This window comes from Propithecus coquereli, unplaced genomic scaffold (genome assembly GCF_000956105.1).
Source record: "Propithecus coquereli isolate 6110/MARCELLA unplaced genomic scaffold, Pcoq_1.0 Scaffold507, whole genome shotgun sequence".
Lineage (NCBI taxonomy): Eukaryota > Metazoa > Chordata > Mammalia > Primates > Indriidae > Propithecus > Propithecus coquereli.
Window position 1 is genome coordinate 413,315 of NW_012150919.1, and position 14,567 is coordinate 427,881.

General features: G+C 38.0%; 1 protein-coding gene across 1 annotated transcript in view; it reads right to left on the bottom strand.

The window, feature by feature from the left end:
• The window catches only part of BTBD1 (BTB (POZ) domain containing 1), a 73,595-nt gene that overhangs the window by 46,466 nt on the left and 12,562 nt on the right, over nt 1-14,567 (bottom strand). The window contains exons 2-4 of the mRNA XM_012656536.1: nt 10,564-10,720; nt 6,882-6,987; nt 149-346 (exon numbers count right to left, since the gene is read on the bottom strand). Of these exons, the coding sequence (XP_012511990.1) occupies nt 149-346; nt 6,882-6,987; nt 10,564-10,720 (461 nt within the window). The remainder of the gene's footprint in view (nt 1-148; nt 347-6,881; nt 6,988-10,563; nt 10,721-14,567) is intronic.

Here is a 14,567-nt window from a genome sequence, read left to right on the forward strand (position 1 = left end):
GCTCAGGCTGGTTTCGAACTCCTGAGCTCAAACAATCCGCCCGCCTCGGCCTCCCAGAGAGCTAGGATTACAGGCGTGAGCCACCGCGCCCGGCCCACACTAACTATTAAAACAGTTTCAAACAGATTCGGTGACATTATAGACTTACCTGCTGCAAACTCCTCAATTGTCATCAGTGGGAACCGGATTAAGGAAAGTGCTTTTCCTAGAACTTTCTGTTTGTTTCCAAAAGTCACAGGCAACTGTTGTCTCTGACATTCTGCTTCTGCCCAGCGTACAACAGCTCCAAAAAGTCGACTTTCTCGAATACTAAGTGTGTCTCTTTCTAGGACTGCACAGAGAGTGTCTATAGGTAAAATACAAAAATAAATCAAATTAGGAATATTTTACAATCTAAGCAAGCAATATTGGCAGACATGCTTATATTAGGTTTTCAAAGCTCAACAAAAAATAGGTTAGATATTTAAAACTACAGACGCTATACTTTAAATATTAATGAATTAAAGGTATTAAACTCCGAAGTGTTCCATAAAAAATTAGTGTAAGGTTAACATTCAATTTATTACTATACATGCAAGATTAGATATAGTTATCTACCTATATATTGATGTCATTTATCAGGCAAACTCAAATATCCAGAATAAGATTAATAATAAGCCACATAAAAAGGTTCCAAGTTACATAAATTCATAAAGTCTACAGATTACAATTCATTCATTCATTCAGTAAATGTTTATTATTAAGCACTGACTATGCACCGGGTACTATTCTAGGCACTGATATATCATTGAACAAAAAGTTAAAAATCTTTCCCCTTTTGGAGCTTGCATTCTAATGGGGAGAAACAGATTAAATAAACATAATTATAATATGTTAGATGATACATGCAAGTAAAAATAACAGGGTGAGGAAAATCAGAAGTGAAATTTAAAATAGGATGGTTTGGGCAGGCCTCATTTGTGCCAAGACTTGAAGGAGGTATGGGAGTCAGCCGAATAGATACCCAGAGGAGGAGTATCCAGGACTATCGGTGCAAAGGCTCTCGTGTGAAAATGTGCCTGGCATATCTGAGGAACAGGCAGGAGAGCAGTGTGGCGGGCACAGTGAGGAGAGAAGAGTAGTAGGCAGTGAAGCCAGAAGCATGGGGAAGAGAAGGCAATCGTGTAGCGCCCTCATGTGGCTTTTACTCTGAGTGATGTGGGGAATGCCTGGAGGGTTCTGAGCCGTGACATTTTGTGTTCTGAAAGGACCGTCCTGGTCACTGTGTTGAGAAGAGACTGTAGAGGGGCAAGAGTGGAAGCAAGATCAGTGAGGAGGCTCTTGCATCGACCCAGGTCAGAGACGATGGTGGCCTGCACCAGGAGCGTAGCAGTCGAGTGCTGCAAAACGACCCGATTCAGGATGTATTCTGAAGGGAGACTCAATGAGATTTCCTAACACGGGACATGGGGTGTGAAAGACAGAGAGGAATCAAGGATTACAGTCTAAGCCCTGGGGGATAAGGGTGGCATCAACTGAGATGGGAAAGACTACAGAGGAGCAGGTCTGGGGTGGGGAAAGATGGGAAGTTTAATTTTAGATGTATTAATTTGAAATCCCTATTTAACACCCAAGTATAAATGTCATGCCTCTACCTCAGGTCCTTACTCAGAATCCTTTTTCTCTTATTGTAGGCAAAATTAAAATAAACTCAGTTACTTTAAGTTATAGCAGCCTAGAAGCAGTAAGTTCAGAAGAGATAAGGGCTTTAGAGGCCAACACTTATTTTGTGAATGATGTTTTGAAATAGTTGTACGCACACACACACATGCACTATATAATATATGATGTATAATACAGACTATACAACATGTATATTTAAATTAAATACATTTATACAAATATTTTTTAAAAATACAATATCCACTAATTTATATAACCCTTTAACTAATGCCAAGCATCTTGAGAAATTTATTATAAAAACCGACAAGCCATTTAATATTAAATGTACGTTATTTTATTGGAAGGTTCAAAGCAATTGTCCATTTATCAAGAAAATTATCCCAGATCTTTAGTTAAGAATAATTTTCCTTTTCTCGTGTAGAAATTACTCATAATATAAATATATATTAAATATACACATATCTTTTACAAATTTTTTTAATTTTTTCAATGTATTATTCTAGACTATTCAACTTAAGTAGGCAGTAAAATCTAAAGAATAGTGTCTGTATTTTATGCATGAATCCCTTTTAGTTCCCAAAGTACTAGAGATATAGCAAGTATTAAAGAAAAATAAACAAAAAAAGTCTCATAGAAAGAGATTTTTAAAAAAAAAAATAACACTTCAGAGGCCTGAGTGCTTCACTGTACAGTAACTGATACTCATAATAACAAACATTAAAAATCACAAGAATCCTAAATTATATTCAGTACACATTGCTTAACAAAGACAGGCAAAGTAAAACACATTTTAGATATCTTTCTCAAATGGCCAAAATAAATGCATGGTTCTTAAAAAGGACTGCTCTAGATATACGAGAAAATACAGAGAACCTTATTCTAAAGAACCTGGATAAAATAGGCACTACTATAGTTATACTTGAAATTAAATTTAAATAAAAATATGATACTTATATATGGCAGAAATCAATTAAAACATTAAATATAACTAAATTTCCCAGAAATACATATCAAAGAAAAAATTATTTTAAAAAACACTTTTCTGCAATGGTCTACATATTCACGCTAAGAGCCAAATACTTGCTTAATATCAAATATAGCTAAAATTCTAGCAGAGATATCACAGTCCCAGGAATACAGTAGGGGCTCAACAATATGGTAAAAATGAACTGATTAAACATATTTTTAAAATCAAACTTTTGGGCCGGGCGCGGTGGCTCATGCCAGCACTCTGGGAGGCAAAGGTGGGAGAATCACTTGAGCTCAGGAGTTCAAGACCAGCCTGAGTGAAAGTAGAAAAATTAACCAGGTGTGGTGGCGCATGCCTGTAGTCCCAGCTATTTGGGAGGCTGAGGCAGGAGGATGGCTTGAGCCCAGGAATTTGAGGTTGCAGTAAGCTATGATGCCACTGCACTCTACCTGGGGTGACAGAGTGACACTCCATCTCCAAAAAAAAAAGTCAAACTTTTGTTCCTTCTATTGAGCAGGTAAGTATAAACTAAGGCTCCACGAAGCTCTTTCACAGGTAAATTAAGTATAATTTACCTCAATACTGGTTAGATTAAGAATATACAGAGACTATAACATTTAGTCATTTAATGGAAAAACAGAAGACTGGACCCACAAGTCTCTACTCTGTATGCTAGTAACTTCAGTAAAGATAAAGTGTGACTGAAAAAAATCAAAAAGCACATCATACTGCCCTTGGCATAATGTAAATTCATTTTGTTCTGTCAATGTGATTTTTCTTCCTGTAAAAAGCGTATCCACCTTGTGCAAGGCCCCTACTTCAAGATTCCCATGCATAATGTAAGAGCTGTTTATCAAATGCCTTCCAGGTGTGAGTCGCCCAGATGCAAGCAGTGTTATTTCAAATAAGAGTACACTGAAGAGCACTTGACAGCCCCTAACAGGAAGAAAAACAGGATTAAGCAATGTTTCATTAACAACTTGTGCTTGGGGCTCTCAAACATCCAATAACTCGACGCGACCTCCAGGTGCTGAGGAGGAGCCTGGTCTAGCCCCTGTCCTTCAGCACAATACAAGCAGTGTACAGTCCCTCCCAAGGGACCATGTAATAGGTAAACTAACAACGGGATGTTATTATAACATGGGAATATACTAAGTGCCATAGAAGAGGGTGGGACATCAATTCTCAAGAAATGAGTCACTACAGAGGTATAATTTGAGCCGAGACGTTAAGATGGTGAGAACTAGCCAAGGCGGGAAGGAAAAGCATCATTCTAGTCCAGTCAGTCAATAAATATTAGCTGAACATGGACTATGTTCCGCTGTCTTCAGTGACACACAGTGGTAAACAAGACAAAGTCCTGCCTTCGAGGAGTTTACAATCATAGACAATCAAAGGGAAGGGATCATAGACAATCAATATATATATACAGAGACAGATACCTAGATAATACTTTCAGATAGCAATATGTACTATGAGGAAAGTAAATCACAGTAATGGGACAGGAACTCTTTAGGGGAATGTGGTATCTATTTTAAGTAAGTAGGTCTGAGACAGACTGTGTCAGGTCTCATTTAACCCGAGATCTAAATGATTAAAAGGTAGTCGTACAAAGATTCAGGGGGAAAAGGATTCCAATGGAAAGGAACAGCAAATACAAAGTCCTGAAATATAAATAATCCTGGCCAGTGTACATGGAATGTGAATGAGGGGGAGAGTGGTAGGAGCCAAAGTCAGATTAGGTAGACGTAGGTAGTGACTGCCAGCTGTTTACCAAAAACCTGTTTTCTCTTCTTCCTGTGATGTGACTAGTCTATAACTCCTAACTTCCCCTGAAGTTAGGTGGGATCTTGTGACTGAATTCTGGACAACAAAATAGCCAAAATGAAGGTGCTATTGTATTTCAGGGCCAAGGCTTTTAATGTGTGAGTGTTTTCCCTGCCCATACTTTCTCCCATCTGCAAGACACAGATAATAACTAGGCCCTAGGGAATGGCCGATCCATAAGAGAAAGCTACCCACTGACTGCGAAACACCTTTGAACTGTTATGTGAGTGTGAAATAAACTTCTGTGTTTGAGCCAGTTAAGCACTTTTGGGTCATTTATTACCACAGCCTAGCTTAGCCTATCCTGACAAATACAAAGCTTGATCATGTGGGGCCTTGTAAGCTTTGTAAGGAGTTTGAATTTTATTCTACCTGCAGTGGGAAAACACTGGAAGCAAGGAAGTGATACAACCTGATTTTTTATTTATAAAGAGCATTCTGGCTACTGTATAGCACTGTACGGTATGGGAGCAAGAGTGGACAGAAAGAGACTGCTGGAGACCACTGCAGTTATCCAGATGAGAGAACGGTGGCTTAGACTAGGTGGTAGCCATGGATATGGTAAGAAACTGTCAGATTCAGGATACACTTTGACAGTAGAGCCGTGAGTACCTGCTAGTAAGATTGTACGTGGGCAGTGAGAGAAAGAATAATCAAGAATAACTTCTGGGATTTTAGCTTGAGCAATCAGGCTCATGGTGGTGCCATTAAGGAAGACTGATAAAGTTGGAAAGGAACAGAAGAGATCTAACAGAGAGTGGGAGGAATCAATGCTTCTCTTTTTGCTGTTTTATTTGAAATGCCTATGAAATCTCCAAATGAAGATGTCAAGTAGACAGCTGGGTTATGAGTCTGGATCCCAGAAGGCAAGGACTGAAGATACGTATTTTGGGTTCATCATCATAAAGATAATATTTAAAGCCATGGGCCGGATTTGCTTTCTCTATTCTCCTACAAGACAAAATTCAACTCCTCAGCCTGTCATTAGATGGTCCTCTATTACTCTGCTTTAACCCACCTTGCACCTCCCTCCACCTACACCTTTTCACGTGGTTCCGCCTGCCTCTAATGTCCTACCCTCTCCACTATCCAATTACAGTGAGTCCTCACTTAACTCTTCAATAGGTTCTCCGTGACTGTGACTTTAAGCAATACATATAACAAAACCAATTTTAGCATAGGCTAATTGATATAAACAAGAGTTAAGTTCCTACGGTATATTTCTAATAACAAAAACATCACCAAACTTCTAATATTAAACACTGAATAAATGTGACCTACACATACATTTAAGAACAATTAATAAAAACAAGTAAGATGATTATTTACCCAATTTTTGGTGAATCAGTGAGTGATGGTGGTTACAGTCATGGTGGGTTAAATCCAAGAATAACTGTTTGCAAAGCAAAAATTATAAGAGGCACCTCCTACCACCATGCAGTTCAAAATACTCACACATATGGCGGGCTTGCTGAGCACTTTCAGATCATCATGCATTTTGTATGACTATTGTATACTTTATGAATTTTTATTTCATAATAATCTGTATTCATTCATTCAATTTCCAACCCATTTATTCCAGTTCAGGGTTGTGAGTGGCCAGAGCCTATCCCGACAGCTGAGGGTACAAAGCAGGAACCAACCCTGGACAGGGCACCATTCCATCGAAGAGGCACTGACGTGCACCCCCACACTCAGACTGGGACCATGCAGACATGCCGGTTTACTGATATGCATAGCCGTGGGATGTGGGAGGAAACTGGAGTGCCTGGATAAAACCCACACAGACATGGGGAGAACATGCAAGCTCCACACAATGTGGCCCCAGCTGGGAACCAATTTTCTTCCTCATCAACATTAAAACAAAATGATGTTATTCAAGGACTTGCTGTCCTACCCATTCGTTAAGGTCCATATCAGAACCTCCTCTGTCAAAATTTTCCTAACACTACTCTAATTTTAGGTAATCTCTCCATTTTCTGGATTTGCATAATCATCATTTTCTACATATCTAATCTAGAAAAGACAAAAATCACATTTGCCATAGGCCCTCTCATCTATTAATGTTAGTGCCTTAAATCTTAATTTTCACATATTTGTTCCTTGATTCTCCAGTTAGGTGTTTCCTTAACAAGACAAATCGCATCTTACCCTTCTTTATATTTCCTCGGGACCCTAGTATAATGCCATGCGTATGGTGAGTATTCATTTGACTTGACATCTTTTAAAAGGCAATGAAGTAGTTAAGACTTAGGAATATTTTCACCAAAATGAAAGAAAGCAAAACTCTTAAAGAGACAGACTTCAATCATTTGGGAAAATCATTTACTTAAATTTAATTTAACAGCTCATTCTCCAACGAGGCTGACAAATAAGGCATTAACTATTTAAACCGTAACAATTTACTTCGTAGTGAACTTACCTATATCAATATCAGTGAACCCTTCTGCACTTATTGCATCCATTGTGCTTTTGTCTATTGTGTCTAGACAAAGACTAGCAAGCTGAGGTTCATCAAATAATCGAGCCTAAACATATAAAGAAATAGTCATTTTACTATCACAGTTATTTTACCTTCAGGCTGTACATATTCAGCTCTGTTTACATTTAATAGCACAAACACTAAATGCACAGAAGTATTCATGTTGGGTTGTGCAGAAATCTGAGAATACTGCCAGTTAATTAACCACACCATAAATGACACCCATTATTTGACATGACTGATGACTTCATTTAATTTTAAAGTAAAATTCATTTGAAAGGATTCAATAACTCAGATACTACTGAATAAATAAACATTTCTAAACTAAACAGTTATGTTTTATGGGGGAGAGAAAACAGGGTTAAACGCATTGGCTTTAATTTTTTTAATTTAAACATATTTAATTTATATTTTAAATTTTTAAAATTTTATTTATTTTTAGAGACAAGGTCTCACTCTGTTGCCCAGGCTAGAGTGTAGTGGCGCGATCATAGCTTACCGTAACCTCGAACTCCTGGGCTCCAGTGATCCTCCTGACTCAGCCTCCCGAGTAGTTGGAAGTACAGGTGCACGCCCCCACGCCTGGCTAATTTTTTAAATTTTTTTTTTTAGAGATGGGGTCTTGCTATGTTGCCCAGGCTGGTCCTGAACTCCTGAACTTAAGTACTCTTCCTGCCTCAGCCTACCAAGTAGCTGAGACTACAGGATAGTAGAATATTTTTAAAAACTTACAGAATACTCAAATATATTTGAAAATGCACTTCTTAGATTACATACTGAGCCTGTTTATATTAATTTGCTTTGTCAAATTTTACATAAATTTTAGCACTAAATAATAAAAAAGTTGTGTTAATTCCTTTTTATGCAATTTTCCCTTAAAATTTTTTTTTATTTGGAATTTCAAATTTATAGAAAAGTTGCAAGGATGGTGCAAAGAGCACCCATACACCCTTCACCAAGATTTACCTGTCTAAATGTTATTTATCTATTTATCTTTTTTATCATTTCCTCTTTCTCTCTCTGTGTATACACACATATATACACACATATGTATGTGTGCATATGTATCTCCTTGGAGTGGGGGGCAAACCATTGAAGAGTAAGTTGTGTACATCACGGCCGTTTGCCCTTAAATTTCCTAAGAATGAAGATATTCTCTTACACAGTCATAGTAATTAACTTTGATAAATTTAACATTAACAATATTAAATTTATTAATTTAACAATATTTTTATCTAATCTACTGACTATATCTCAGTTTTGTCATTTAATAAATGCCCATAATGTTTTTTGTAACATTTTTCCTTCCAGTACAGGATCCAATCTAGGATCACAGTTCATGCATTTTTACAGTATAAAACATAGTAATATTTTTATAAAGTAAAATGCTAATATTAGCAGATAATTGGCCAACTCAACTATATTTTTAGTTAGTTTTTATGTAAAAATTGATCTTTCACTCTAGGAAAAAAAATTTTTTGTAAAAATTATTTTATTCAGGGTAGCAACTGTCAGTCACTCCTTAGATTACTAAACACATGTAATATCGAGTTTCCTATGGAATCTATTGCTGCTACTTAGAGTAAAATAAATTTTCTCACAATTGACTTTGACTCTGGCATTATCTCCGATAACCCTCCTCTCTATAAATCACGGCAGGACGGTATACTGGCACTTTGTTTTAGAGTGAAGCTGGCATAGGCCCCCTCAAGTAACTCAACATGCTCAGTTCAAATGACTCACTTGGCAGGAACAAGAAGTTCACATGACAATTTGTGGACTGATTCACATGACCCCACCAGTAAAAATTTTGATGTGATATTGGGTTCTCAGACCAAAAAGACACTGAAAAATTCCTTTTTTCTCACAGTGATACCTGTTAACCCTTGCTGCTAACAATGTGGTCCAAAACACTGGTGTCATCAGAGAGCCTGTTAGAAATGCAGGCTTTCAGGCCCCAGCAGAACCAGAATCTGCATTTTAATTGCCAAAGTTTAGTTTATTGGTTTCTGAATTTTATAACTGAATTTTAAAATAAAAGTAGTTAAGTGATCCTCTCTTACACACATTAAAACCCCTTGGACAGTAAAGAATCTTATGAATATCAATGTATTTACTAGATTTTTATAACAAGTTCAAAAGAGAAAAAAAATGCAGGAAGATATTGCTTATTAGTTGCATGACTTTGGTCAAGTTATTCCACCTCTCTGTGCCTCGATTTCTTTACTTATAAAATGGTGACAGTAAGAAAGTTACTTTGAACACCTATACCTCATAAAGTTACTGTAAGTATTAAATGAATTAATGTACACAAAGTACTGAGGAAGGTACCTGGCACACAATTATCACTCAGTATATTTTGCTACTATATTCATCAATATCACCACACCTTAAGGACTGTTGGTTTAAGGTTGAGACTTAGTTTTACCACTGTTGTATAATGTTCAACAAGGTATTTGCTTCTGTAAGCTTCCAGTTTTCATCTTTAAAATGGAGGTAATAGTTAACTACATCACAACGAGGAGCAAATGGGTGACATATGTGAAGGGGTTAGCGTGGTATCTGGCATACATGGAGTTCTGTCACTGTGTCCAAGAACAAGTGACAGCAGAACGTTCTTTGTTCTGTTAACTACAAATACTTAATGACGCAGATTTTCTTTTTAAAGGTACCAAATATTTTCTACATGATAGATGAACACTGAACTAGAAAACATGAGCTCTGGGCCCTGGCCCCACCTCATCTAGTGTGAGTTAATTAGCCCAGGTTTTAGTTTACCCATTTGTAAAACGAGAAGGTTATACTAGGGGTCATCAGCAATTATTTCCAGTACTAACATCAAATAGGATTATATTTTATGACTTAGAATTTTTAAAACAATTTGTTCAAGAGTATTACAACATTGTCTAAAAAGAAAACATTTATTTAAATGCAAAGTATGAAGCTCAGATTACAGGCATTTAACAAACGCTAAACAGTATACGGTATGGACTGGTTAACAGTTCTATAGGAATGTGCAGTTTGCCAAAATTCATTAGATTGTACACTTATATGTGTAATTTTTTGTATGGATATGTAATACATCAATTATAATTAGTGAAAATTTTTTTAAATGTCAAAGAAAGCATATTTCATATTAATCTAAAATTCTAACTCCTCCAGGAGTGGATAAGTGATCTCCAGATACAGGTCCGAAGATAGTGAATCTTAAGACTTTTCTGGACTTAAACTATTTGGTCTTTATTCTAGATCCAGAAAAACTGACAATGAAGATATCCCAGAAAATCTCATGCTTTCATACTGTCAATCACAGCCGAACAACACTGGATCTTAATCCCAGCTCCAATCCCAAGTAGCTATCCAGCCTTGAGTCACAACACCCCACTTACATAAGGCTTCAGCTTCTTCACCTATGTGATCCAGCAATATATTAACTCTAGTATGCTTATCAATTCTAGAATTTCGTGAAACTGATGTATTTCTCTGAATGGTATAAAATAATCATATATACTTTAAAATTATGGTTAGAATTCTCCAGGAAATATTAAACATTCATATACAGTTATGCTTATACTTTAATTTTTAAGCTACGATGATTTCTACCTTAGCTACATCTACTTACCTGAGTAAGTAACATAAAGGCATTATCCGCCCTAAGATGTTTGGTGAGAAATTCCACACAATGTGCTTCCAAGGCTGGGACTGCATATTTCTTGGCAGTATAAAGAGTGGTCATAACTGTTTCTGGGCCAATTTGAACTTCATCTGAATACAGAAATCTGGAAAGCAATTGGGAAATTTGCGGAGATGATGTTTTAGATAAGCAATCCAGCAGAGTTAAACCTGTGAGGAATATTTTAAAACTTAATAAGCAGACAGAAAACCAATCTGAAATTTGTCCCAGACTTTGCAGTCTACAGGGCATTTGCGCACACATCACTGCATTTCATTTTCAATCCTCACAATTTTACAGAGGAGACTAAGGGTAAGTGAAGACCATGAGACAAACCCATGTCTCTAAGCCAACTCTTAACTCTTCAGAGTTCTTGTTAGCACCCCACAGCTGCTTAGGATAGTGGCTCATTCATCTCTGCCTCATCTAAAGACGTTCACTTAAGTATAAATCTACAGGTAGCTAAGGTCACATCTCTACATCTCAAAATATTCATTATTTCCTAATAATAGTGCCTTCTTATTCTAGGCATCTTTTAACCTTTCATTGTTATCTCATAATTAGCATAACGACCATGATTAGAGTGCTGGGGCTTTGGAGGAATAAAGCAACTTAACAATATATTAAATGACCCCATGTTGCTATGTGCTTTGGGGTACTTAGGTCCAATTTTCTCTCAAAATACTATCTATCAGCCCAATACTCCCTTCCTCCTAGTTCACTGCTTCTAACTGCCAGGTCACTAGGAAATCAGCTTCATGGGACGGAGATAAAGCCTAACATTCTCAGTGAAGGCCTGGGCAGTTATTAAACTACACTTGAGCTTTTGCGTCATCAACTTTCGGCCCGGCCCGTTTCATGGCTCCTCAGAGACACTTGCGCTCACTGCCCAGCTCTCAGCTGCACTTACGACAGCTGAGGATACTGAAGTATGGCATTAAGGACAATTACTTCATTTAGCAACACTTAAGGGCATTAGAATATTTATTGTATTTCCAGGATCCAAATTGTAAAATAAAGGTTTAAGAAAATCCACTATCTTCTTTCGGAATACTCTACTACACTGGAGTGAGGAAAGCTAAATTCTCTTCCATGGCCCTACTCTCTACCCTTTCACCTTCCTCCTCTTTTATTCCTGTGGCCATAATCACCACCACGATGAAACCCAGCCAGGCACACCCCCACCTTCCCACCCTACCCAAACCCTCGCATTCCTCTGGTAATATTATCCTGACAACTACCTCAAGTGGAGGTACGCTCCCCTGTATCTCAAGTTCAAAAGCTGCTGTTTTTCAGGATTATACTGTTTTTACTAATTTTTTCCCCCAAAACTCCTTTTAGATACCCAAATCAACCCTCACAATGCTCACTTAACATTACGTGCCATACTTTGTGATGAGTACAGGGAATTAAAAACTAAGGCACAGTCCTTCACAGCCAGGGGGAGGGAAACGAATAAAAAGAAGAGAAAGTTAACATTTGTTGAGTGTCCACTGTATGACAAATGCCAATTCATTTAATCCTCCCATAAAGGAAAGTAGGCGCTATTACCTGCAATTTAATGATTTAAAAACCGAGGCTGAGGCCGGGCGTGGTGGCTCACGCCTGTAATCCTAGCTCTCTGGGAGGCCGAGGCGGGCGGATTGTTTGAGCTCAGGGGTTCGAAACCAGCCTGAGCAAGAGCGAGACCCCGTCTCTACTAAAAATAGAAAGAAATTAATCGGACAACTAAAAATAGATAGAAAAAATTAGCCGGGCATGGTGGCGCATGCCTGTAGTCCCAGCTACTCGGGAGGCTGAGGCAGAAGGATCGCTTGAGCCCAGGAGTTTGAGGTTGCTGTGAGCTAGGCTGACGCCACGGCACTCTAGCCTAGGCAACAGAGTGAGACTCTGCCTCAAAAAAAAAAACAAACAAAAAAAAACCGAGGCAACATGAGAGCTGTTTACCATAACACACCATTTCTAAGCTGCCAGTGCCATACAGTAAGGTCAACCAGGAGAAGAAAGAGACCGCTTTGCTTTGAGCCTGTTCTAACTGCTTGCTAGCTATGTAACCGGAAGCGGGTCGTGTGCCTCTCTAAAGAGATGAGAATAACAGTACTTCATACTGTTGTCATGAGGATTAACGTAAGTTAAAACACAAAGCATTCTGAATAGTGCCTAACAAAAAAATGTGCCTCGGTAAACATTGGCTATTTATTTGTACATGTCTCATTTTTACTGCTGTTTTCCTCTGCGTTTTGCAAGATTTCCTTGCTGTTATCTTCTGGTGCTCTCCTATTTTTCACCCCAGCAATCACGTGTTTTAATTTCTAAGAATTTTTGCTTCTTTCTTGATGGTTCCTTTTTTCTCCATAGTATGTCTTAGTTTTATGGATGCAAAAGTTTTAGTTTTATGGATGGATCTCAAGTCTCCAAGATGATATTAACCAAAATTTCAAAAGTTCCCTTCTGTTCCCTGAATTACCTGTTTCCTTGAGAATCAGCTATTCTGTTTATCTTGGTCTTTCTCATTCATGTTCTGATTTTCCTTATATGTCAAATGATTAATGACTATTTCCAAGTTCAGTACTCTAGTAGTTGGTCTGTTTTCAAGATAAAACTATCTCCAAAATGGAAAGGTTGGCTGGGAGCTCTGTGCGCGTGGAAGGCTTGTTGACCGGCACTTTGTATTACGCTGGGAGCCGGCCTGCGGTCAGGGACGCCTCGATGCCATTGTGAGGAGGGTGTAGTCATGAGGTCCCAAAGACACGCCAGCAGTCCTAGTTCTTCCTAGGCAGTCTGTTCAATTTATTTAGAGGAGCTTGTCATTTGCCACAGGGAGTTAGTCTGCAAGAGCTGGTTGAGGAGATGGTCTACACACAGGCTTTAAATTAATTTCCAAGTTGTAGCACTACCTTCTCATTTCCATCCTCCTCACTTCCAACTCTTAGCCTAGAACCTTGCTGGCTTCTGCCAAGAAAGGCAGCCCCCACCTCCCCTGCAGCTTTGAAAGCTCTGGATTCTAGGCTCCAGATTCATCCACTCCAGCTCATCCATTAACCAGCTTCCAACTGCTCCCCACACTGTTGGTCCTTCCAACCCGTCTTTTTCTCCTCACAGTAACGGACTTGTTTTTTGTGTTTCTTAATATCGTTTTAACTGAGAGTGAAAGAGAGAGAGAGAGAGAGAGAGAGAGAGAGAAAGAGAGAGAGAGAAGGCGAACAGCATGCTCAATTCCCTTCTCAAACTAGAAACTTATGAAATTTTTAAGGACAAGGTAGAAGTCTTTATGCCTGCCTTAATTTTCTGCAGGCAAAAATTACTGGAGTTGTGAAACACAAAGCAGAAATGTGGGGCCTTTATCACATTTACCTTTGTGTCTGAGTAGTTTCAAACTTAAAAAGCGCCACAAAGTTGAAGTACATGCTTTTACGAGAATCTGTAATTGGGGGCTCTGACTTAGGGAGATCTGGAAAAGCTTCTTAGAGGAATTTCTGCTTGAGATAAGATCTAAAAGACGAAAAGAGGGTGGGAAGAACATGCTAGCAACAAGAGAGAATTGTTTTTAGACTATTTTGTATGAGATCCCTGTTATGGTATAGAGTGTGAAAAGTGATTATTGGGAGATTGAATTGAGTTAAATTGTGAGTTTTTATTAGTTGGTCAGTGACTATTTTTTGTATTGTTGAGAGGCAGGAGTATAGAGAGTAGTTTAGAGCTGAAAAGGTGAGAAGACTTGATATTAATTTGGAGGGGGCTATGTGACATTAAATATGATATAGTGTAACAAAAATAATTATACTATATATTTTATAGTTATGGGGTCTGAGACTTGTTTTAGATTGTCTGGCCTTGTGACTGATTATAATCTTTGAGTAAGCAAGGTTATAGAAGTAGATAGTATCAGTTAAGACAGGGAGCATTTTTTTTGGGGTGAGGCAAGTACAGTAAATTTTTACTATAGATACTTG